We start from the raw sequence: 25,774 nt of genomic DNA on the forward strand, positions 1-25,774 counted from the left end.
AACTCTTGCCCCCAGCTTGGTGTCGTCAGCAAATTTACTGATGATGGACTCAATGCCCTCATCCAGATCATCAATAAAGATGTTAAAGAGCACAGGGCCCAGCACTGATCCTTGGGGCACACCCCTAGTGACTGGCCGCCAGCTGGATGTGGCACCGTTCAAGACCACTCTCTGGGCTCGGCCATCCAGCCAGTTCCTAACCCAATGCAGTGTGCTCCCATCCAAGCCATGGGCTGACAGCTTGGCCAGCAGTTTGCTATGGGGGACGGTGTCAAAGGCCTTGCTGAGGTCCAGGTAGACTACATCAACAGGCCTCCCCACATCCACCAGGCGGGTCACCTGATCATAGAAGGAGATCAGGTTGGTCAGGCAGGACCTGCCCTTCTAAATCCATGCTGGCTAGGCCTGATCCCTTGGCCATCCTCTAAGTGTTGTGTTATTGCACTCAGGATGACCTGTTCCATGATCTTGCCAGGCAATGAGGTCAGGCTGACAGGCCTGTAATTCCCTGGCTCATCCAACCGGCCCTTCTTATGGATGGGCACCACGGTGGCCAGATTCCAGTCCTCTGGGACCTCGCCAGTGAGCCAGGACTGCTGGAAAATTATGGAGAGTGGCTTGGCCAGCTCGTCTGCCAGCTCTCTCAGCACCCTAGGATGAATCTCATCTGGTCCCATGGACTTGTGGGGATCCAAGCTGCTAAGGAAAGTTCCAACCACCGCCTCATGGAACACAGGGAAACTGTGCAGCTCCCTGGCTCCTTCTGCCAGCTCTGCAGGCCAGCTGTCAGGAAGACGTTCTGCCCTTCTAGTAAAAATTGAGGCAAAGAAGGTGTTAATTATCTCTGCCTTTTCCTCATCCTTTGTTACAATGTTCCCCTCCGTATCTACCAAGGAGTGGAGGTTGTACTTCCCCTTCCTCTTACTATTAATGTATTTATAGAAGGACTTTTTGTTGTCCTTCACAGTAGAGGCCAGTTTAAGCTCCAAGTGTGCTTTTGCCTCCCTAATTCTCTTCCTACAAGACCTAGCAACATCCTTAAACATTCTGTGGGTTGCCTCCCCTCTCTTCCAAAGGTGACACACCCTCTTTTTTTCCCTCAGTTCCATTAAAAGTTCGTGAACCATCCAGGCTGGCCGTCTGCCCCGGCAGCTCATCTTCCGGCACATTGGCACAGCCTGTCCCTGAGCCTTCAACAATTCTTCCTTGAAGTAGGTCCAGCTCTCCTGGACCCCTTTGTTTTTAAGGGCTTTATCCCAAGGAACCCTCTGAATTAGTTCCTTGAGTAACCCGAAGTCTGCCCTCCAGAAGTCCAGAGTGGAGGTCTTCTTGTCGCCCCTCTTGGCTTGACCAAAAACCGAGAATTCAATTATCTCATGGTCACTGGACCCCAAACACCCTCCAACCACCACATCGCCCACCAGTCCTTCCCTATTGGTGAAGAGGAGGTCAAGCATAGCCTTGCCCCTGGTAGGCTCTCGCAGCAGCTGGGAGAAGAAGCTGTCCTCCATGCATTCTAAAAACCTTCTAGACTGTCTCCTCTCTGCCGTGTTGAGTTCCCAGCAGATGTCAGGCAGGTTGAAGTCGCCCATGAGAACAAGGTCCGGAGATCTTGAGACAGCCCTAAGCTGCCTATAGAATGCTTTGTCAACATCTTCCTCCTGGTTGGGTGGTCTATAACAGACTCCAACCAGGGTGTCTGCCCTGCTGGTCTTCCCTCTAATTCTTATCCACAAGTATTCAATCCGATCGTCCCTAATCTCCATCTCAATGGCATCTAGTGCCTTCCTGATGTAAAGGGCCACCCCTCCACCCCTTCTTCCTCGCCTGTCTCTCCTGAAGAGCTTGTAACCGTCGATTGCAGCGCTCCAGTCATGTGAGTCGTCCCACCACGTCTCTGTGATGGCAACTACATCATAATTTTCCTGCTGCATCAAGGCTTCCAGCTCCTCCTGTTTGTTACCCATGCTTCGTGCATTAGTGTACATGCACTTCAGCTGGGCTGCTGGTTTCACCTCCGACTCTAGCTTGTCACCCCCAGACTCTTGTCTGAGAGGACTATTTTCAGCCCCTTCCCCCTTCGAAACTAGTTTAAAGCCCTGTCGATGAGACCCGCCAATTCCCTACCCAGGATCCTCCTCCTCTCCTTCCCTGCCTATCCTTCCTAAAGAGTTTATACCCATCTATCCCTACATTCCAGTCATGGGATTCATCCCACCAAGTTTCAGTAACAGCCACTATGTCATGGCATCCCAGCAGCACAGTGGCCCTTAACTCATCCTGTTTGTTGCCCAAGCTGCGCGCATTCGCATAGAAGCACTTCAGCTGGGCTGGCCCTGTCCTCCTCTTGTGCCAATTCCCCTCGGTTTCCACAGAATGTCCTGGTGGATCATTCGTGGCTTGCCTCAGGGCAGCAAGTTGAGAGCCCTTACCAGCTCTCCTTCTCTCTGCTGCTGGTGAGCTGCCCCTCTGTTTGTCACCAGCCAGCAGGAGACTATTAACCCCTTCCCCCTTCAAATCTAGTTTAAAGCCCTATCAATGAGCCCTGCCAATTCCTGCCCCAGGATTCTTATCCCCCTCTGGGACAAGTGTGTCCCATAAGTTGTTTTCAGCTCTGGTGCCTTGAAAACCAATCCATGATTGTGGAACCCAAAGCCCTGTCGATGGCACCAGCCCCTGAGCCATGAATTGATCTGTTGGCCCTTCCTCAGTGTATCCTCATCCATTGCTGACGTTAGAGGGATGGCAGAGAACACGACTTTAGCTCCTGATCCCTTTAGCATTTGCCCTAAGGTTCTAAAGTCTTTTTTAATAGATTGTGAGCCTCTCATTGTTACATCGTCACTGCCCACCTGAAAGACCAGCAGTGGGTAGTAGTCTGAAGGACTCACAAGTTTGGGAATTCTATCTACAGCATCTTTTACTTGGGCACCAGGGAGGCAGCTGACCGCTCTATGAAATTGGTCTGGTCTGCATATTGGGCCCTCTGTTCCCCTCAGTAGGGAGTCTCCTATGACGATGACCCTGCGAGGTTTCTTTTCTGGGTAAGTTTTGATGGCTGGCCTGAGGCAACCTGTCATTGGTGCAGCTTCTGACCTTCTTGAGTCCTCGACCTTACCAATGACCTGTTCCTCCTGCAGAGCCTCATACCTGTTCTGTAACTGCACTGGAGGCAGCGTGCTGCTCACAGGAGCAGACTTCCTTTGTTTGCATTTCTTCCGTCGGGCAGAGACCTGTTCCCATTGGCCCTGCTCATGTGGGTTACTACAGGGAGGTTGAGAATCTTGCTTCTGGGAAGGTATCAAACTCCCTGTTCCCCTAAGTGTTACCCCCTGTTCTGGTTTAGAAGAGATTACATTATGGGAATCGTCAATTTTCTGCTCGCCATCTCTTCTAGCTCTTAGCCTTTCCACCTCTTCTTTTAGTTTGACCACCATGCTCATCAGATCACTGACCTGCTCACACCTGACACAGGAGCTGCTCCCTCCATCCTCCATATCGAGTGCCAGGCTCCAGCACTCACTGCAGCCACCTACCTGAACATCTGCATGCTTGTGTGTGGTCTCTGTTTGGATGCCCACTGTCCTTCTGTTAGCCTTTGCTCTAGTGGTGACCATCTTGCAGTAACCACCCTCTCCACACGGCTTTTTTTTTTTTTTTTTCCCCTGTCCGTAAGAAGGCTGAGCTGAGCTGAGCTGAGCTGAGCTGAGCTGAGTTGCGCTCAAGCCGCCTCCTCTCTCTTCAGCCACGCGCTGGGTTCTGTTTGGTTTGCATGCGGTCTCCGCGGCAACCCCTCCCCCAGGCACGTAGGCAATCCGAGCCCCCTGCCCCTCCTCCTCTCTTCGGGAAGTCCCGAGCCACCAGCCCCTTACCACCTGAAAAGCAAGGGAAGCAAAGCCAAACTTCCAGAGCTGCGCTCCTCAAGCTGCCTCCTCTCTCTTCATCACGCACTGGGTTCCAGAAAATGTTAATGTAAAAGTATATCTAGATATTTGTCATACCCATCTGAAATAACAAGAATCATTTGCTCTGAAACAATCTGTATTTCTTCAACAGGATCTCCAGCAGAGCTGTCTCCTAGTACTCTCTCCCCAGTTAATCATAGCTTGGGTAAGATGGAAATACTTTTAGTTGTTTCTGTGTGATTACTCTCTATATAATTACATTAAAAATTAAAATGTACTTTAAAAAAGTAAGAGCTGTATTAGGAGGAAACTATTGGGTTGACTTCTTCATGATAAACATAATAGGGCTGGGTTAATAACTTGTTAATAACTACTCTATTTCTGTAACTGTTGAGCTTCTAGCAAAGAGAAAGAATGATATGACTGTATGTGCAGGAATAACATTTATGAAATAGTTTAAAGCACATTAGCCTATCCATAGTGCTGCCTAGACTTGCTGTCTCCCTTTGTGACTGTTTGAGGCTGTCCCCTTAAGAAAGGGAATATTGTGGTCGGATGTTTGTAAACGAAAGACGGATCTAAACTAATTTCATTGGTAGACTGGGGGAAAGCACCTTTTGAACTGGGAGTGCAGCAGAGAATCCTGGACATTCCTGCACTTTGCTTTCTCCCCTTTGCAGCTCGCAGTTTTCTGGGCTTTCGGCCAGGCTTGACCTTGGAGCAGATAAGACACTCTCTAACATTCTAACACATAACCGCTTTTAATTAATTTTCTCTTTTTCTCTCTTTCTAACCCTCTCTGGGGAAAGGGGGAGAGAAGGGGGAGCAAGGGTGGGGAACCCCCCTCAGCAGAGGAGGGAACCCTCATTTCTGTGTGACTTTTGTTGTATATTTCTGTATATATTGTAAATACTGTAAATTCTGTATATATTTCCCTGCGTTCCCTAAATTGCTTTGTAAATATACAGCACCCACTCCTTTGCTAATCCGGCTGTGAGTTTTTTTCTTCCCTTTCAACTTATTTTCCCCCAACCCTACGACACCCTTGTATGTGTGTTCTGCTGCTCTTCTCATGTACTGTTTCACCTGTGACCACAACACTATTACTGATCCTGCATTAGCTGCCCACCTGCTTTGTTCAGGTGCCACTGCTGTATGACTGTATAAATGCCTTGGGAAGATCAAATTACCTTGGGCTTGGTTGAGGAATGGTTACAGGAAAATGCAGTTCAGAATGCTAAGTAATATGGGTAGGTAAAAAGGGGAAGCAGTGCAGGAAAAGTTGAAGATGCTGAGCTCTAGGAGGGGAGAGTAAAAGTAGCTTAGAGCTGCCTTTAGATAAAGAGAGTATAATAGTGTAATACAAGGTAATATTTTTTTTTCCTTTGTGTGGTTCAATGTTTGATAGTTTCATCTTTTCATTAACGTTGCCAGAATTATTGTAAGTTATAGAAAGACAACACAAATGTCTCGATATCCATTATTCACAGTAATATTAGGTTAATCATTTTGCCAATCAAATCGAAAGTACTGAAACACATGAGCTGTGGCCAGATTAGATTACTTCTTTCCCTCCTCCTTCCCTTGTGTGGAATATTGAATTCCATTCTGTTTACTGGTGTAGGTAAAAGTGACAGGAAGCAAAATATAATTTGAATAGTTTGAGGAGACTATCGTTGTCATTTCTGGAAGAAGCGAATAGCAGGGCAGATAGATTTCTTTTCATCCTCACATTCTGTGTTAAGCTTATTTAAAACATTTTTTTTTTTAGACTTGCAACCAGTTACTTACTCGGAGCCTGCATTTTGGTGTTCAATAGCATATTATGAATTGAATCAAAGAGTGGGAGAAACCTTCCATGCATCACAGCCTTCCCTGACTGTAGATGGCTTTACAGATCCATCAAATTCAGAACGATTTTGTCTGGGTCTGCTTTCCAATGTAAACAGAAATGCTACAGTGGAAATGACAAGGCGACACATAGGTAAAAATCTCTGGTCTTTTAAATATTTAATTTAATTTTTGCCATTGAATTATCTGGAATGATCATGTAGGATTGGCAGATCTGTGTTAGGATCCTTTCACCCTTGTGCTGCCAGCCGTTGAACTTCTCTCAAGACTTACAAAGGAGAGCTTGGTCTCTTTTGCTGAGGACAGAAGTGCAAAAGCACAGAGGTCACCACTTCTGAAATCAGGGAGAAGCAGTTTGTCTCACAGCCAGTTGCAATTGGGAAGAGGTATAGTGATGACTTCAGTTGAAAGGAGATGTCTTTCCGCAATAAGTAGTCACTAAGTTGATGGCAGCAGCAGTCACACAGCTGTCAGACTGAGAGTGGCACAGGAGGAAGCCACTCAGCTGTATGGGATTTCTGTTGCTTGTGTTACTATTCTCTTCCTTCTGGAAAAAGATGATGCATCAAAGCATCCCAAAGGGCAAGTTTTTGGCTTTCAGGCTCCTCGTTGGATCACTTTGCCCTGGGTAACATTTATATTCAAAGTTGCTTATACCTGAAATTTAAGCTTTAATTACAAAATATCAACATGTTGCTTTGCATTACTTATTTTACTTCTGCTAGAAATAACCCATAGAGATTTTTTCTCCACTTAGAGAGACAAGAAGATCACAATTTAAAAGTGAACAAAAGAATTTCTTATGAGCTTTTTTTTTTTGTAATAAGACTAAATGAATTCCTGTTGTTTTTTGCCAAAGTAGTACAGAGGTATACATTGAGTTGTGAAATAGTATTGGATGCATGTAAGTGAAGAGTGTTGATGGTGGTATACCTGTGTTTTCTGTTTTCACCATAGTGGTCTGTGCCATTTCACATACACCACTTCAATATTAGCATAGTTTTTAATTCTGTTGAATCTAATATTTTCATTTCAATGTTGGTATTTCTTTAAGCAAAAAAATTATTTGGTAATGAATACAACTTTCTCACTTGGATTTAGCTACAAGTCATTACATGGCTAGAAAATTTGGTCTTGCTCTTGACCAAAAATTTTTCTCTGCAAGAATTTTTCTCAGCAATTGACCTCAGCAAGGCCTTTGACACCATCCCCCATAGCAAACTCCTGGCCAAGCTGTCAGCCTATGGCTTGGATGGGAGCACACTGCATTGGGTTAGGAACTGGCTGGAGGGCCAAGCCCAGAGAGTGGTGGTGAATGGTGCCACATTCAGCTGGCAGACAGTCACTAGTGGTGTGCCCCAAGGATCACTGCTGGGCCCTGTGCTCTTTAACATCTTTATTGATGATCTGGATGAGGACATTGAGTCCATCATCAGTAAATTTGCTGTTGATACCAAGCTGGGGTCAGGAGTTGATCTGCTGGAGGGTACAGAGGCTCTGCAGAGGGACCTCGACAGGCTGGACAGATGGGCAGAGTCCAACAGCATGAGATTTAATACATCCAAGTGCTGGGTTCTGCACATTGGCCACAACAACCCCATGCAGTGCTACAGGCTGGGGTCAGAGTGGCTGGAGAGCGGCCAGGTAGAGAGGTACCTGGGGGTACTGGTTGATGGTAGGCTGAACACGAGCCTACAGTGTGCCCAGGCAGCCAAGAGGGCCAATGGCTCTTGCAACCCAAACCCAGGATGGTGTAACCCAGCACAGCTCCTGCTACAGCTTTAGACCCAGCAGTTTGGTCCTTTAAACAACTGTTTCTGTTGTAGTGAAAAAACTCAACTTTCTGTGAACCAAAATACTTTCTTGTTTGTTACTCTGCTTGATTCATATCATAACTATAGTTCCTTTGAATTTTGCTACAGGAAGGGGAGTACGTCTTTATTACATTGGTGGAGAAGTCTTTGCTGAGTGCCTAAGCGATAGTGCGATTTTTGTTCAGAGCCCCAACTGTAATCAAAGATATGGCTGGCATCCTGCGACCGTGTGCAAAATTCCACCAGGTTAGTAGCCTACCAAAGGTCTCGCATAAAAATTATCCAGTGAATGTATTTATTGGAATTCAACCTTGCAAGGGAGGTCAAGGGACAACATAAAGGGCTTCTATAAATACATTGCAGGAAAAACTAACACTAGAGGCAATGTAGGCCCACTGCTGAATGAGGTGGGTGCCTTCGTGACAGAGGATATAAAGAAGGTGGAATTACTAAATGCCTTTTTTGTCTCCATCTATATTGCTGGAGACTGTCCTCAGGAGCCCCAGACCCCTGAGGCTGCAGAGGAAGACATGGTAAAGGAGGAATTTCCTTTGGTTGATGAGGACTGGGTTAGGGAATTTAACTAATGTGGACATCCATAAATTCATGGGTCTGGATAGCATGCACCAACAGCTGCTGAGGGAGCTGGTGGAGGTCATTACCAGACCAATCTCCACCATCTTTGTTAAATCATGGCAGATAGGATAGGTGCCTTGCAACTGGAGGAAGGCAAACATCACTCCCATCTTAAAAAAGGGTAAGAAGGAGTGTTATGAACGGGCCGCACTAGAAAATTTCTAAGTTTCTTGTGAGAGTTGTTTTATTAAAAAAATAGAAGCAAGGGAAAGAAGCGACACGCCGGGCTGCAGAGACTCCCCCTCAAAGCCACCTCCAGTCTCTGACAAAAAAGCACCTTACAATTACCATCTTTTCTTTATATATCTACATCATCTACATATGCATGCTCATGCTTAATAGAAGGCAGAGATATGATAATAAGTTCAAGGAAATTCCTGGGCTTCTTGAGTATGTACTTTCCTTGTGGTGAGGGTCCTTCTGGGGGGGAGTCATAGATGAAGTAGGAGAGGTCTTTCTCATGCATCCTTTGAACAACTCATCTTCTCACACAGTCACAGCTGTTCAGGACTTATCTAAGATAAACATTCTATGGCTCCTGAGAAAGTTGTCATTTATCATCTCTTTGAAACCAAAACAATCTGAACATTTTACCCTCTGTTCTCCAAAAAAGCCAACTGTCCTACTGCCCTGAATATTGTATTTTGTAACACAAATCACAAACCACTATTGCATTTATAACAGACCCCCATTTTCTTTTTGTACCATTGATTTGTGTTATTGTTTTCAGATTTATCAGAATTTTCTTAATTAGATCATAATTGGATTCCTCTGTCCTAATCACTTCCAAATTATAACCATCTACTTACAACTTATTAATACCAAACAACAATTACAAAAATTGATATAGATCGGTGTTACAATTATTCCAACAAGCCAATTTACATTTGATAATCAAGAAGTTAAAATTTTTGAACCCACAGGAAATATTATCCAAAGAACCTAATTACATAACTACAGTAGCTTACATTCATGACCACATACACTCTCAGCATATAAGAAATCTAAAGCTAACTCATTTTGAGTAAATATTTGTTAAGCTTCCATCACATCTATGCTTACATTCATTATAATCTAGCAAAATATATAGCAGAAAATCATAGTGCAGCAGGAAAAATTTGCCATCGCTTTTCTAAGTTTTAGTAGGCCTAATTACTAATTCAACCTATTTACCATTACTAATGTTGGAAGAGAATTTATCCACACCTGGGGACATGGTCTTAGATTTTGATTGGACTCCTTATACAAACATAGGGTTAGGATCAAGATTAGGCTCCACCAGTATATGTTAACTCTGCCTCTTTAGCCTACTGGGGTGCAACCAGCAGCCAGGTATGATGTTTTCTCGGCAGCAGTTACATTCTTCAGGAACCCTACAGATCCCTTTAAGATTTCAGATTTCAGTTGGAGTCTCTTCCCAGCTGTCAGGATAAAATACTCCTCGATTATAACAAATACCATTTCTTACAACAATCTAAAACATTTACAAGTTACCCATCCCCAATAACATCAAGTCCCAGGATGCTTTATACACAGAATGAAATGGGGGCGTTCCTCAATGTTATCTTGCAATGGAGATTCAGTGTCACACAATGTCAGATATTTCAAAAGGTGGGTTTGTCTCGCGAGCTCCAGAGCCTTCAGACTGAGGTGTTACATTTATTCGAGTACTTATCTGATCTGTCAGCACTAACTGCAGTCACAGATTATGTAGGAATAAAATTAGGGAGGCTAAGGCCCAGCTGGAACTGAAGCTGGCCACCTTAGTCAAAGACAATAAAAAGCATTTTTATAAATATATTAACAATAAGAAGAAGGGCAGGAAGAACCTGCACTCCCTGGTGGACCTGGAGGGGAACACGGTGACTGAAGATGAGGAGAAAGCTGAGGTCCTGAACACCTTCTTTGCCTCAATTTTTAACAGCAAGGCAGGAGTTCAGGACGAGTGGCCTCCGGAGCTGGGCGATGGGGCCGGGGAGCAGTGTAATGCCCCGGAAATCCATGAGGAATTAGTTCGGGACCTGCTGAGCCACTTGGATATTCACAAGTCCATGGGACCGGATAGGATCCATCCTAGGGTGCTGAGAGAGCTGGCGGATGTGCTAGCTAGGCCACTCTCCATCATTTTCCTCCAGTCCTGGCTCACCGGTGAGGTCCCAGATGACTGGAAACTGGCCAACGTGGTCCCCATCCACAAGAAGGGTCGGATGGAGGAACCTGGAAACTACAGGCCGGTCAGCCTGACCTCAGTGCCAGGGAAAGTGATGGAGCAGATTATCCTGGTGGCAATAACTGCGCACCTGAAGGATGGCCAAGGGCTCAGGTCCAGCCAACATGGATTTAGGAAGGGCAGATCCTGCCTCTCCAACCTGATCTCTTTCTATGATCAGGTGACCCGTCTGGTGGATGTGGGGAGGCCTGTGGATGTGGTCTACCTGGACTTCAGCAAGGCCTTTGACAGCGTCCCCCACAGCAAACTGCTGACTAAACTGTCAGCCCGTGGATTGGACCATTACACTCTGTGCTGGGTTAGGAACTGGCTGGAGGGCCGGGCCCAGAGAGTGGTAGTGAACGGTGCCACATCCAGCTGGAGGCCAGTCACCAGTGGTGTCCCCCAGGGATCAGTGCTGGGCCCTGTCCTCTTCAACATCTTCATCGATGATCTGGATGAAGGGGTAGAGTCAGTCATCAGCAAGTTTGCAGATGACACAAAGTTAGGGGCAGATGTTAGTCAGTTAGAGGGTAGAAAGGCTCTGCAGAGGGACCTCGACCGACTGGACAGATGGGCAGAGTCCAATGGGATGGCATTCAACAAGTCCAAGTGCCGAGTGCTGCACTTTGGCCATGGCAATCCCATGCAGAGCTATAGGCTGGGGTCGGAGTGGCTGGAGAGCTCCCAAACAGAGAGGGACCTGGGTGTGCTGATCGACAGCCATGTGAATATGAGCCAGCAGTGTGCCCAGGTGGCCAGGAGGGCCAATAGCATCCTGGCGTGCATTAGGAATAGTGTGGCCAGCAGGAGCAGGGAGGTCATAGTGCCCCTGTACTCTGCTTTGGTTAGGCCGCACCTTGAGTACTGTGTCCAGTTCTGGGCCCCTCAGTTTAAGAAGGACATCGAGACACTTGAGCGTGTCCAGAGAAGGGCAACAAGGCTGGTGAGAGGCCTTGAACACAAGCCCTATGAGGAGAGGCTGAGGGAGCTGGGATTGTTTAGCCTGGAGAAGAGGAGGCTCAGGGGTGGCCTCATTGCCCTCTACAACTACCTGAAAGGTGGTTGTAGCCAGGAAGGGGTTGGCCTCTTCTCCCAGGCAACCAGCACCAGAACAAGAGCACACAGTCTCAAGCTGCGCCAGGGGAGGTTTAGACTCAAGGTGAGGAGGAAGTTCTTCACCGAGCGAGTCATTCGTCATTGGAACGGGTTGCCCAGGGAGGCGGTTGAGTCATCGACCCTGGAGGCGTTCAAGGGGAGATTGGACGTGGCACTTGGTGCCATGGTCTAGTCATGGGGTCTGTGTTCATAGGTTGGACTCGATGATCCTCGAGGTCCTTTCCAACCTAAGTGATACTGTGATACTGTGATACAGAGGTACTTCAAACCATCTGTATAAGTAGTGTAGAATTCGTGCTGAAGCCTGTTTTGCATCCTTTGTGCAGTCAGTCAGGCTCAGAGGCACATTTCTGAAGTGGTCCTTTTACTTGTGAAACATGCGTCCACCCTTTTTCTGCAGTACGGACAGCTGTATCTGTTGTTAAGGAAACAAGAAAAGTTCCCACCCAGAGGGAAATCAGTGACTCTCCTTTCCAAGTTTTTTTCAACAATTTATCTCCAGCTCTAATTTTATATATCGGGAATCCCAAAGTTAGGATCTAAGACAAAATAAAAAGTTACTTTCTGGGCCTCCTCCAGTAATAATGCCGTTGCTACTAAAGCTTATAAACAAATTGGTTGTCACCTACTTACAGGATCTAATAACTGGGAACAATACCCCACAGGTTTTTTACTTCCAGCGCAGTCCTGGGTTAACACTTCACATGCTGTATAGTTAGATATACTTAAAAAAAGATCAAATGCTTTGGCCACGTCAGGCAAATTTCACAGTATCACCAAGGTTGGAAGAGACCACAAAGATCATCAAGTCCAACCTGGACATGTTCAAGTGTCTTGATGTCCTTCTTAAACTGAGGGGCCCAGAACTGGACACAGTACTCAAGGTGCGGCCTAACCAGTGCAGAGTACAGGGGCACAATGACTTCCCTGCCCCTGCTGGCCACACTACTCCTGATGCAGGCCAGGATGCCATTGGCCTTCTTGGCCACCTGGGCACACTGCTGGCTCATGTTTAGGTGGCTGTCGATCAGTACCCCCAGGTCCCTCTCTGTTTGGGAGCTCTCCAGCCATTTTGACCCCAGCCTGTAGCTCTGCATGGGATTGCCATGGCCAAAGTGCAGCTTGGCACTTGGCACTTGGACTTGTTAAATGCCATCATGTTGGACTCTGCCCATCTGTCCGGTCGGTCGAGGTCCCTCTGCAGAGCCTTTCTGCCCTCTATCAGAACAACATTAGCTCCCAACTTGGTGTCATGTGCAAAATTGCTGATGACTAACTCAATCCCCTCATCCAGATAATCAATGAAGATATTAAAGAGGATGGGGCCCAGCACTGATCCCTGGGGGACACCACTAGTGACTGGCCGCCAGCTGGATGTGGCACCATGTTGCCTTCCCTGCCGGCTCATCTTTCGCCACATGGGAACTGCCAGTTCCTGTGCCTTCAAGAGCTCCTGTTTGAAGTAGGTCCAACCATCCTGGACCCCTTGGTTCTTGAGGGCTGCTGCCCAGGTAACTTTGAGAATAAGTTTCTTAAACAGGCTGAAGTTTGCCCTCCGTAAGTCCTAGGTGAGGGTTCTGTTAGTGCTCCTCCCTATGCCCCTGCATATTGAAAACTTCACTATCTCGTGATCACTGCACCCTAGGCAGCCTCCCACCATCACATCTCCCACCAGCCCTTCTCTATTGGAGAACAGCAGGTCAAGCAGAGCCTGACCCCTGGTAGGCTCACTTAACAGCTGCATCAGGAAGCTGTCCTCCATGCACTCCAGGAATCTTCTGGACTGCCTCCTCTCTGATGAATTAAATTCCCAGCAGATATCTGGCAGGTTAAAGTCACCTACGAGGACAAGGTCTGATGATCTTGAGACAGCCTCCAATTGCTTATAGAATATCACAGTATCACAGTATCACTTAGGTTGGAAAGGACCTCGAGGATCATCGAGTCCAACCTATCAACACAGACCCCATGACTAGACCATGGCACCAAGTGCCACGTCCAATCTCCCCTTGAACGCCTCCAGGGTCGATGACTCAACCACCTCCCTGGGCAACCCATTCCAATGACGAATGACTCGCTCGGTGAAGAACTTCCTCCTCACCTTGAGTCTAAACCTCCCCTGGCGCAGCTTGAGACTGTGTCCTCTTGTTCTGGTGCTGGTTGCCTGGGAGAAGAGGCCAACCCCTTCCTGGCTACAACCACCCTTCAGGTAGTTGTAGAGGGCAATGAGGTCACCCCTGAGCCTCCTCTTCTCCAGGCTAAACAATCCCAGCTCCCTCAGCCTCTCCTCATAGGGCTTGTGTTCAAGGCCTCTCACCAGCCTTGTTGCCCTTCTCTGGACACGCTCAAGTGTTTCGATGTCCTTCTTAAACTGAGGGGCCCAGAACTGGACACAGTACTCAAGGTGCGGCCTAACCAAAGCAGAGTACAGGGGCACTATGACCTCCCTGCTCCTGCTGACCACACTATTCCTAATGCACGCCAGGATGCTATTGGCCCTCCTGGCCACCTGGGCACACTGCTGGCTCATATTCACATGGCTGTCGATCAGCACACCCAGGTCCCTCTCTGTTTGGGAGCTCTCCAGCCACTCCGACCCCAGCCTATAGCTCTGCATGGGATTGCCATGGCCAAAGTGCAGCACTCGGCACTTGGACTTGTTGAATGCCATCCCATTGGACTCTGCCCATCTGTCCAGTCGGTCGAGGTCCCTCTGCAGAGCCTTTCTACCCTCTAACTGACTAACATCTGCCCCTAACTTTGTGTCATCTGCAAACTTGCTGATGACTGACTCTACCCCTTCATCCAGATCATCGATGAAGATGTTGAAGAGGACAGGGCCCAGCACTGATCCCTGGGGGACACCACTGGTGACTGGCCTCCAGCTGGATGTGGCACCGTTCACTACCACTCTCTGGGCCCGGCCCTCCAGCCAGTTCCTAACCCAGCACAGAGTGTAATGGTCCAATCCACGGGCTGACAGCTTAGTCAGCAGTTTGCTGTGGGGGATGCTGTCAAAGGCCTTGCTGAAGTCCAGGTAGACCACATCCACAGGCCTCCCCACATCCACCAGACGGGTCACCTGATCATAGAAAGAGATCAGGTTGGAGAGGCAGGATCTGCCCTTCCTGAATCCATGTTGGCTGGACCTGAGCCCTTGGCCATCCTTCAGGTGCGCTGTTATTGCCTCCAGGATAATCTGCTCCATCACTTTCCCTGGCACTGAGGTCAGGCTGACCGGCCTGTAGTTTCCAGGTTCCTCCATCCGACCCTTCTTGTGGATGGGGACCACGTTGGCCAGTTTCCAGTCATCTGGGACCTCACCGGTGAGCCAGGACTGGAGGAAAATGATGGAGAGTGGCCTAGATAGCACATCCGCCAGCTCTCTCAGCACCCTAGGATGGATCCCATCCGGTCCCATGGACTTGTGAATATCCAAGTGGCTCAGCAGGTCCCGAGCTAATTCCTCATGGATTTCCGGGGCATTACACTGCTCCCCGACCCCATCGCCCAGCTCCGGAGGCCACTCGTCCTGAACTCCTGCCTTGCTGTTAAAAATTGAGGCAAAGAAGGTGTTCAGGACCTCAGCTTTCTCCTCATCCTCAGTCACCGTGTTCCCCTCCAGGTCCACTAGGGAGTGCAGGTTCTTCCTGCCCCTCTTCTTTTTGTTAATATATTTATAAAAATGCTTTTTATTGTCTTTGACTGAGGTGGCCAGCTTCAGTTCCAGCTGGGCCTTAGCCTCCCTAATTTTATTCCTACATAATCTAACAGCTTCCTTGAACATACCTCGAGAAGCCTTCCCCTCCTTCCAAAGGTGATACAGCCTCCTCTTCCCCCTTAAATCCTCCAGGAGCTGCTTTCTCATCCAGGCCGGTCGCCTTCCCCGCCGGCTTGCCATCCGGCACGTGGGAACCGCCAATTCCTGTGCCTTCAAGAGCTCCTGTTTGAAGTAGGTCCAACCCTCCTGAACCCCTTGGTTCATGAGGGCTGGTACCCAGGGGACTTTGCCGACAAGTTTCTTAAATAGGCTGAAGTTCGCCCTTCGGAAGTCCAAGGTGAAGGTTCTGTTGGTGCTCCTCCCTATCTCCCTGCATATTGAAAACTTCACTATCTCGTGGTCACTGCACCCTAGGCAGCCTCCCACGATCACGTCTCCCACCAGCCCTTCCCTATTGGAGAACAGCAGGTCAAGCAGAGCCTGTCCCCTGGTAGGCTCGCCTAACAGCTGCGTCAGGAAGCAGTCCTCCATTCGCTCCAGGAATCTTCTGGACTGCCTCCTCCCTGCTGAATGAAGTTCCCAGCAGATATCTGGGAGGTTGAAGTCACCAACAAGGACAAGATCTGATGATCTTGAGACAGCCTCCAGTTGCTTGTAGAACAACTCATCAGCCGCCTCATCCTGGTTGGGTGGTCTGTAACAGATTCCAATCAGGATGTCAGACTTGTTAGGTTGTCCTCTGATTTTGACCCACAGGCTCTCAACTCCCTCATCTTCCACCTCAAGTTGTGTGGCAGAGATTGACTCTCTAATATACAGAGCCACCCCTCCTCCTCTTCTCCCTCACCTGTCTCTCCTAAAGAGCCTGTAACCCCCCATTGTGGCACTCCAATCGTGGGTGTTGTCCCACCAAGTTTCTGAGATGGCGACTACATCATAGTCGCCCTGATGGATTAGGACCTCCAACTCCTCTTGCTTGTTGCCCAGGCTGCGTGCATTGGTGTACACGCATCGCAGCTGGGTTCCTGACTTCTCAACTGACCCTACCTTGTGCCCTACTCTTACCTCTGCAGAGGGACCGATTGCCTCACCCACCCCCTTCAGACCTAGTTTAAAGCCCTCCTAATGAGCCCTGCCAACTCCAGTGCCAGGACTAATATTTCATCAGCCTCCTCATCCTGGTTGGGTGGTCTATAACAGACTCCAACCAGGATGTCAGGTTTGTTAGGCCTCCCTCTGATTTTAACCCACAGGCCCTCAATCCCTTCATCCTCCACCTCAAGCTCTGTGGTAAAGAGCGACTCCCTAATAAACAGAGCCACCCCTCCTCCTCTTCTCCCTTGCCTGTCTCTCCTAAAGAGCCTGTAACCTCCCCGTGTAGCACTCCAATCATGTGTGTTATTGTGGTGAAAAGGTTATTAAATTTATGAATATGAAATATGAATTATGAAAAATATTATTTTATTAATTATCAAACTATTTATAACCGATGAATCACCAACTTATATACATGTTCTAGTGCACGTTCTTGAAATAGATTCCACAACTGACTTAGTGTTATGATTATGACATAATTGAACTATCTATAAACCCTTTCTATATTTATATAAGGAAGGGTGCAGTTCTGCCGCTTGGCCACTAGATGGAGACTCAGCGGGACGCGGGTGGCTTCTGGCTATACACAGCAATATTACAATCTTTCTATGCGTCAGCACTTACTCTGCTAGACGCGGATACTTTGAACTGAGTGCTAATGGGTGGAAAGCACGTGGACGGTATTCAATTCCCTTCAGACAACAGGGATCGGCCCTCAGAAGTCGGCTCGCACGGCAGGGCGGGACGATGGTGGCCGGTAGGTGGGCTCGAACGACGGAAGCAGGCGAAGCTACGGGGGTCGGCCCAACCACGGCAGTTCTCGGGGCTGATGCAAACAGCCTCGGGGAGAGAATGCGGCTGCGTTAGGCGGCGGATTCTCTTTGCCGAACTTAAAGGAGCAACAGGACTCTCGTAGTGGTCCCGGGTTTGGTGCAGTATAGGCACGAACAATGCTTTGGTTTTTCCTGAGATTTACAGGGCTCAGAGCGGCACTCGGCGGCTCCTCTCCCGCTACGGCGGGGCTAGACATACGCGGACTCGGTTTGGATCAAGTCCCTTCTCCCCGCTAACTGGGCAGATCTTACCCTCGGGGGTCAGTCCAGTCCTCCGGTGGCACGATGGGCTCTCCCGGTCGGCACGGCTGGCTGCAGCAACGCTGAACTCCTCAGGCTCAGCGAAGGTCCTCCCTCTGGGCTTCTCAACGATGCACACGCTTTCAGTATGCGTGCATGTATAACAGAAGCTAATAACAATAAGCTCAATGGCAAAGGCTGCAGCTCGAGAGTTACTCTCTCAAGCAAGCACAGAGACAAAGTAAATGAGGGGGCAACGTGTTCACCAACTGGGGCGATACTTATAGATTCCTCGAGGCTGGGCTTGACCAATGGGCACTCTCATAAGCAACTGGCTTCAGCCTATAGAAAGCGTGAAGCTAGAATTATGCCCATACTTGGTGTCAGCACGAGCACTGCATGCGCTGGGTGCGTGCAAGCCTGGCTAATGCCTTGGCTTTTGTCTCCCTCCTGGAGGGAGGGGGAACTTGCCCACATGCTGGGACAAGATTCAGTATCGGGGCATAATGTGCCTTCACCACAGTTATCCCACCAGGTTTCTGAAATCGCAACTATATCATAGTCATCCTGGTGGACCAGGACTTCCAGCTCTTCTTGCTTATTGCCCATACTGCGTGTGTTGGTGTACATGCACTTCAGCTGGGCTCTCGAATTCTCTATTAACCCTAATTTGTGTCCCACTCTCTCCTCTTCAGAGAGCCTGATTTCCTCACCCACCCCCTTCAGACCTAGTTTAAAGCCCTCCTAATGAGCCCTGCCAACTCTAGTGCTAGGACTCTCTTGCCCTTTCTAGATAATTGCACCCCATCAGGATCCAGCAGGTCGGGTGCAGTAAAAATTGCCCCATGATCAAAGAACCCAAAATTCTGCTGCTGGCACCACCCCCTGAGCCAATTGTTGATGGCATGGGTTCTCCTGTTCCTCTCAGTGTACTCCCCCACCACAGAGGAAACTGAGCAGAACACCACTTGAGCTCCTGCCCCATCAATCAATTGTCCGAGGGCCTTGAATTCTTTATTAATAGCCCTGGTGCCCTTCTTGTCAATTTCATCACTTCCAGTTTGTATTACCAGCAAAGGGTAATAGTCAGAGGGCTGGATTAGCTTTGGGAGTCTCCTTGTGATGTCCCTTACCTGGGCCCCGAGTAGGGAGCAGACCTCCCTGTGGGATGGGTTGGGACGACATATGGGTCTGTCAGTCCCCCTCAGGAGAGAGTCCCCAACAACTATAACCCTTCTCTTTTTCTTTGTGGAGCTGGTTGTTATAGTTTGTTGGGACTGCTTGGCCTTAGGCACCTCCCCCGATGGCTGCTCCTCAGCCCTCTCATCCCCATTGCCCTCAGCCTGCAGGGCCTCATACTTATTATGCAGAGGCAGTGGAAGAGGAGGAGAGGGCCGGGATGGATTTCTCTTGCTACCCCTGACAGGGACCTGTATCCATGTCTCCCTTTTTCCAGGGATGCTTCCCTCAACAGGGGAGATCTGCAGAGCCTGCTCCCACATATCTAACCCCCTTTCCCATTCCCTTATTGACCTGAGCCTCGATACTTCATCCTTCAGTTCGGCCACTTCATCCTTTAACTCCGCCACCAGATTGATGAGAAAGTTCACCTGCTCACACCTGACACACTTGTTCTCTCCTTCCCCCTTCATTCCAAGTCTCCAGCACTCTCTGCAGCCAGCAGCCTGGACTCCTGTGTGCTGATGCAGCAACTCTGTCTGGGTACATACTGTTTTTCTAGCCTTCGTCCGAGTGACAACCATGGTTCAGCGTTTTATTGATAGTTGTTAAAAAAATTATCTGATCAGCAGGAAGGCTCTGCAGCCAAAATGGCATTGCGTGCACAGCCCCGGCAGGTTTTAAACTTCCCACAGCTGATGTCACGCTCCCGATCCCGAGCAGGCTCGCGAGAGGACGATCCTGCCGGACCTCACCGCCAACCAGGTGTCCTCCTGACCTGAAAGTGCTGAAAAGAAAGCAGAAAGCAAGGGAGAAAGCTCTCGGTTCAAGCAGAATGGTCCCAGGTGCCGGTCCCGATCGGCTCTGCAGCCAAAATGGCTTTTTATTTTTTTTTATTTTTATTTTATCCAATCACTCATCATCTTCTGGACTCCATTTAATATTATTATTATTAAGGGTTAATTTCTCATATAAGAATTTTACCTTTTCACTATACCCCCTATCCATGATCGACAGTACCCAAAAAATCTGAGCAGCTGCCTGATTTCTGACTTTCCCTTACAGCAGTTACCAACACTCTAGCCTTTGCCTTTTGCTTCTCTTCATCCCTCTTTACACATACCTTCTGAGCTTCCCATAGTAATTCCTCTAAACCCCTGTCTTGACAATCCTCAATTTTTTCCAACTTCTTTCTAATATCTCCCCACAATTTTGCCACAAACTGCGTCCTGAGAAGCTGCAGAATTGGGATCTACTCCAGAATACATCTGTAAGCTTCTCTTTAATCTTACCATCCACTCCTTAGGAGGCTTCCTCTGATGCTCACTAAAGGCTTTATCAAAATTTCATCCTCTGGGCACAGCTTCTTTAATTCCTTGTATTAATATAGTCCTCAGGTCTCCCATATTCTGTCTCCCTTGAAGCTGTTGATGGTCCCACTGAGGATCTTGATTACACCACTTCTGATCTTCTGGTGGCCCACCCTGATTCTGCCTCTCCCATATTCTTATACCAGCCTGTCTGATCATGTTTCTTTCCTCTGCAGTGAATAGAATACTCAAAATAGACTGCATCTCTTTCCTAGTGTATGTATCGGGACCCAAAAATTGATCCAGCCTCTCAGCTACACTTAAGGGGTCATCTAACAAGGTACCCATCTCTTTCTTGAAACTGCAGACCTCTGATGTATTAAGAGGGAGAGTGACAAATCCTATTCCTCCCTGATGCCCCCCCATAGGCACTTCCCTGAGCGGATGTAAACCTATATTACCTTCCTCTTGGTCATTCCTAACCCTGCTTCTTGTTCGAGGTGGTGAATGAGCAGGAAGGGGGGGCTGTTGGTTGCAGGGGACCCCTGTTCAGGTTCTGGTAAGGTGGTGGTGAGTTATCCAAAGGTTCCCATTTCTCCTTTTCCTTGTCTTTGTCCTTATCCTCAGTTGTTAATGTAAATATGGGAACAGGGGGAGGGCATGAAGCCCTAATCCAAACAGCAGCATATTCAGCTTCTTCCTTACTAAAACACTTTTTAGAATTCACATGATGGTTCAAATCTTGGCAAATCCAATCATCAAAAGATCCAAGTATTGGCCAAAACACATATGGTCTTAATGGGATTTTTGGCCACAATTGCATACAGTAGTAAACCATTTTTTCCTTTGATTTTCCTTTTCTCATCATCACCCCAATACTGTAACATGATCCCTAATGTGCTCTCTGGGGGAATAGGGTGGGGGGAGTTCTGATGACTTGCTTTTCTTTTGTCCCATTCTCCTAATCACTAATCCCTGACCGGGGGATTGAACCCGAGCCGTGGCAGTGAGAGCGCTGACTCCTAACCACTAGACACTAAACCACCAGGATCTTCTGGTTACCACAATACAAATGCTACGTTCCTTCACAGTGCCGGTCCCGCTCCCTGCGAACAACCAATTTCCTCACTGTGCCGATCCCTTGCGAAAGTTGTAAACCGTAGGAAAAAACCTCACAAACACCACAGCCCATATCCCTCCGCCCTCTTGCAGAAGTCTGAGACCACGGAAGCCAAAAACTCCTGAACCAGGTCACTCAAACCGAGGTGCCTCCAGAAACTGGGACACCAAACTGTCTCAGTCCGGAGACACAGTTCTTTTAAATATTCCCGTGTTGTGAAATTAGAGGCACAAACGAGGCCAAAATATCAACAGCTAGACTATTTATTACAGAAACAAAGTGGAAATAAGAAGGGGAGAGGGAGAAAATGGAGAGAGAGAGAGAGAGGGAGAAGAGGGAAGGAATTAGAGATAAAGGAGAAAGTCGGAAAGAGATTATATTACCAACGGTCAGGGGTGGTGAGAGTCCAAGATGCGTTGTGTTGCCCCGTGATGTTCCAGCGTGTGGTGCCGTCTTCTCTCTTCTACTTTGACAGTGTCACTCGGGTCTTTTTATACAGTTCTTAGTCCTTAGGTATGTCAGGAATTCCAGGGGCAAGGAAATAATACAGGTATCCGTTCCCCCGGAAATCTTTCTGTGTATTGCTGTGTGTTTGGGCAAGATGGGGGGGGGGGGGGGGGACACACCTCAGTCTCCCCCCCGTCTCCATCCAGACAAGCCCCCCACATTCATTACACATCATTGTGTACCCTTTCCAGGGTAATTGATGGGTGGAGATTATCTTGTCCTGAAGGCGTGAATGGCTGGGTCATTGTTGTAGACCAGCTGTGGCCCAGTGAGCAATGTTATCTTTGCACCTTCCAAGAGTCCTTCCAGTGGCTCTGTCATCTATTGGTCTGCGCAAGCAGCAAGTGATTTTATCTTTGTTGACTCACACCAAGAGAGACAAACTTGTAGTCTCTCACACAAACCCACAAACGTAACTGCACCGCGGGCCCCCACAGTTCAGGCCCCTCAAGAATCCGAGCCGGAGGATACCAAAAACTCCCGAACTAGGTCTCTCACCGACGGGACACGGGAAACCGGGACACAGCACTGGTCACTCAATCCTTATGGAGGACCAGTCTCCACAGCCCCAAGACTGTAGAAACCACACTGCACCTCACAGCCTGAATCCTACGGGACTGTGAAAACCTCCTGGCTACCACCTGGAATCCTGGAATACCCACCCACAGTGAAATTCTGGGACCCCCGTAGCCAGGACACCTACCCAGACTCACCGAATGGCCTGGATCCTGTGCACAGGGCCTAACAGGGGTAACACTGCCAACTGGACTACGACAAAAAGAGAAATAAGAAGAAAAAAAGAGAGGAAAAAAAAAGGAAAAAATTCCCTTGCTTGAGTTTGGAAAGCACTGCCTCCCGATCTTCCTCTGATCACCAATGAAGCCACCAAGTGGTGGGGGTCCTCTTCATTGGGAGTTCGGAGAACAGAAGGTTGAGCAGGCTTTCCCAGCCGATGCACCAAAATTGTTATGAACGGGCCACACAAGAAAATTTCTAAACTTCTTGTGAGAGTTGTTTTATTAAAAAAATAGAAGCAAGGGAAAGAAGCGATGCACTGGGCTGCAGAGACTCCCCGTCAAAGCCACCTCCAGTCTCTGACAAAAAAGCACCTTACAATTACCATCCTTTATTTATATAGCTACATCATCTACATATGCATGCTTATGCTTAATAGAAGGCAAGGATATGATAATGAGTCCTAGCAAATTCCTGGGCTTCTTGAGTATGCACTTTCCTTGTGGTGGGGGTCCTTCTGGAAGGGGTCATAGATGAAGTAGGAGAGGTCTTTCTCATGCATCCTTTGAACAACTCATCTTCTCACACAGTCACAGCTGTTCAGGACTTATCTAAGGTAAACATTCTATGGCTCCTGAGAAAGTTGTCATTTATCATCTCTTTGAAACCAAAACAGTCTGAACATTTTACCCTTTGTTCTCTAAACAAGCCAACTGTCCTACTGCCCTGAATATCGTATTTTGTAACACAAATCATAGTATCATAGTATCATAGTATCAGTCAGGGTTGGAAGGGACAACAAGGATCATCTAGTTCCAAACCCCCTGCCATGGGCAGGGACACCCCACACTAGATCAGGCTGGACAGAGCCTCATCCAGCCTGGTCTTAAACACCTCCAGGGACGGGGCCTCAACCACCTCCCTGGACAACCCATTCCAGGGTTTCACCACTCTCATGGTGAAGAACCTCCTCCTCACATCTAGCCTGAATCTCCCCACCCCCATCTTCATTCCATTCCCCCTAGTCCTATCACTACCTGAGATCCTGACAAGTCCCTCCCCAGCCTTCCTGTAGGCCCCTTTCAGATACTGGAAGGCCACAATTAGGTCACCTCGGAGCCTTCTCTTCTCCAGACTGAAGAGCCCCAACTCCTTCAGTCTGTCCTCATAGAAGAGGTGCTCCAGCTCTCTGATCATCCTCGTGGCCCTTCTCTGGACACGTTCCAGCACCTCCATATCCCTCTTGTAATAGGGGCTCCAGAACTGGACGCAGTACTCCAGGTGGGGTCTTACCAGGGCTGAGTAGAGGGGAAGAATCACCTCCCTCGACCTGCTGGCCACACTTTTCACAGTATCACAGTATCACAGTATCACTTAGGTTGGAAAGGACCTCGAGGATCATCGAGTCCAACCTATCAACACAGACCCCATGACTAGACCATGGCACCAAGTGCCACGTCCAATCTCCCCTTGAACGCCTCCAGGGTTGATGACTCAACCACCTCCCTGGGCAACCCGTTCCAATGACGAATTACTCGCTCGGTGAAGAACTTCCTCCTCACCTTGAGTCTAAACCTCCCCTGGCGCAGCTTGAGACTGTGTCCTCTTGTTCTGGTGCTGGTTGCCTGGGAGAAGAGGCCAACCCCTTCCTGGCTACAACCACCCTTCAGGTAGTTGTAGAGGGCAATGAGGTCACCCCTGAGCCTCCTCTTCTCCAGGCTAAACAATCCCAGCTCCCTCAGCCTCTCCTCATAGGGCTTGTGTTCAAGGCCTCTCGCCGGCCTTGTTGCCCTTCTCTGGACACGCTCAAGTGTTTCGATGTCCTTCTTAAACTGAGGGGCCCAGAACTGGACACAGTACTCAAGGTGCGGCCTAACCAAAGCAGAGTACAGGGGCACTATGACCTCCCTGCTCCTGCTGACCACACTATTCCTAATGCAGGCCAGGATGCTATTGGCCCTCCTGGCCACCTGGGCACACTGATGGCTCATATTCACATGGCTGTCGATCAGCACCCCCAGGTCCCTCTCTGTTTGGGAGCTCTCCAGCCACTCTGACCCCAGCCTGTAGCTCTGCATGGGATTGCCGTAGCCAAAGTGCAGCACTCGGCACTTGGACTTGTTGAATGCCATCCCATTGGACTCTGCCCATCTGTCCAGTCGGTCGAGGTCCCTCTGCAGAGCCTTTCTGCTCTCTAACTGACTAACATCTGCCCCCAACTTTGTGTCATCTGCAAACTTGCTGATGACTGACTCTACCCCTTCATCCAGATCATCGATGAAGATGTTGAAGAGGACAGGGCCCAGCACTGATCCCTGGGGGACACCACTGGTGACTGGCCTCCAGCTGGATGTGGCACCGTTCACTACCACTCTCTGGGCCCGGCCCTCCAGCCAGTTCCTAACCCAGCACAGAGTGTAATGGTCCAATCCACGGGCTGACAGCTTAGTCAGCAGTTTGCTGTGGGGGACGCTGTCAAAGGCCTTGCTGAAGTCCAGGTAGACCACATCCACAGGCCTCCCCACATCCACCAGACGGGTCACCTGATCATAGAAAGAGATCAGGTTGGAGAGGCAGGATCTGCCCTTCCTGAATCCATGTTGGCTGGACCTGAGCCCTTGGCCATCCTTCAGGTGCGCAGTTATTGCCACCAGGATAATCTGCTCCATCACTTTCCCTGGCACTGAGGTCAGGCTGACTGGCCTGTAGTTTCCAGGTTCCTCCATCCGACCCTTCTTGTGGATGGGGACCACGTTGGCCAGTTTCCAGTCATCTGGGACCTCACCTGTGAGCCAGGACTGGAGGAAAATGATGGAGAGTGGCCTAGCTAGCACATCTGCCAGCTCTCTCAGCACCCTAGGATGGATCCCATCCGGTCCCATGGACTTGTGAATATCCAAGTGGCTCAGCAGGTCCCGAACTAATTCCTCATGGATTTCCGGGGCATTACACTGCTCCCCGGCCCCATCGCCCAGCTCCGGAGGCCACTCGTCCTGAACTCCTGCCTTGCTGTTAAAAATTGAGGCAAAGAAGGTGTTCAGGACCTCAGCTTTCTCCTCGTCTTCAGTCACCGTGTTCCCCTCCAGGTCCACTAGGGAGTGCAGGTTCTTCCTGCCCTTCTTCTTATTGTTAATATATTTATAAAAATGCTTTTTATTGTCTTTGACTGAGGTGGCCAGCTTCAGTTCCAGCTGGGCCTTAGTCTCCCTAATTTTATTCCTACATAATCTAACAGCTTCCTTGAACATACCTCGAGAAACCTTCCCCTCCTTCCAAAGGTGATACAGCCTCTTCTTCCCCCTTAAATCCTACAGGAGCTGCTTGCTCATCCAGGCCGGTCGCCTTCCCCGCTGGCTTGCCTTCCGGCACGTGGGAACCACCAGTTCCTGTGCCTTCAAGAACTCCTGTTTGAAGTAGGTCCAACCCTCCTGAACCCCTTGGTTCCTGATGCAGCCCAGGATCTGATTGGCTTTCTGGGCTGCAAGTGCACATTGAGAGCT

General features: G+C 48.8%; 1 protein-coding gene across 2 annotated transcripts in view; it reads left to right on the forward strand.

Annotated features, from left to right (window-relative positions):
- Nucleotides 1-25,774, forward strand: part of LOC137449664 (mothers against decapentaplegic homolog 2) — a 219,618-nt gene that overhangs the window by 153,686 nt on the left and 40,158 nt on the right. For both annotated transcript variants that reach the window (XM_068155399.1, XM_068155400.1), the window contains 3 exons: nucleotides 4,057-4,110; nucleotides 5,677-5,889; nucleotides 7,679-7,816. In XM_068155399.1, the coding sequence (XP_068011500.1) occupies nucleotides 4,057-4,110; nucleotides 5,677-5,889; nucleotides 7,679-7,816 (405 nt within the window). The remainder of the gene's footprint in view (nucleotides 1-4,056; nucleotides 4,111-5,676; nucleotides 5,890-7,678; nucleotides 7,817-25,774) is intronic.

The sequence above is a fragment of the Melanerpes formicivorus genome, unplaced genomic scaffold (genome assembly GCF_026170545.1).
Source record: "Melanerpes formicivorus ecotype bairdi unplaced genomic scaffold, bMelFor1.0.p_v2 SCAF_31, whole genome shotgun sequence".
Classification (NCBI taxonomy): domain Eukaryota; kingdom Metazoa; phylum Chordata; class Aves; order Piciformes; family Picidae; genus Melanerpes; species Melanerpes formicivorus.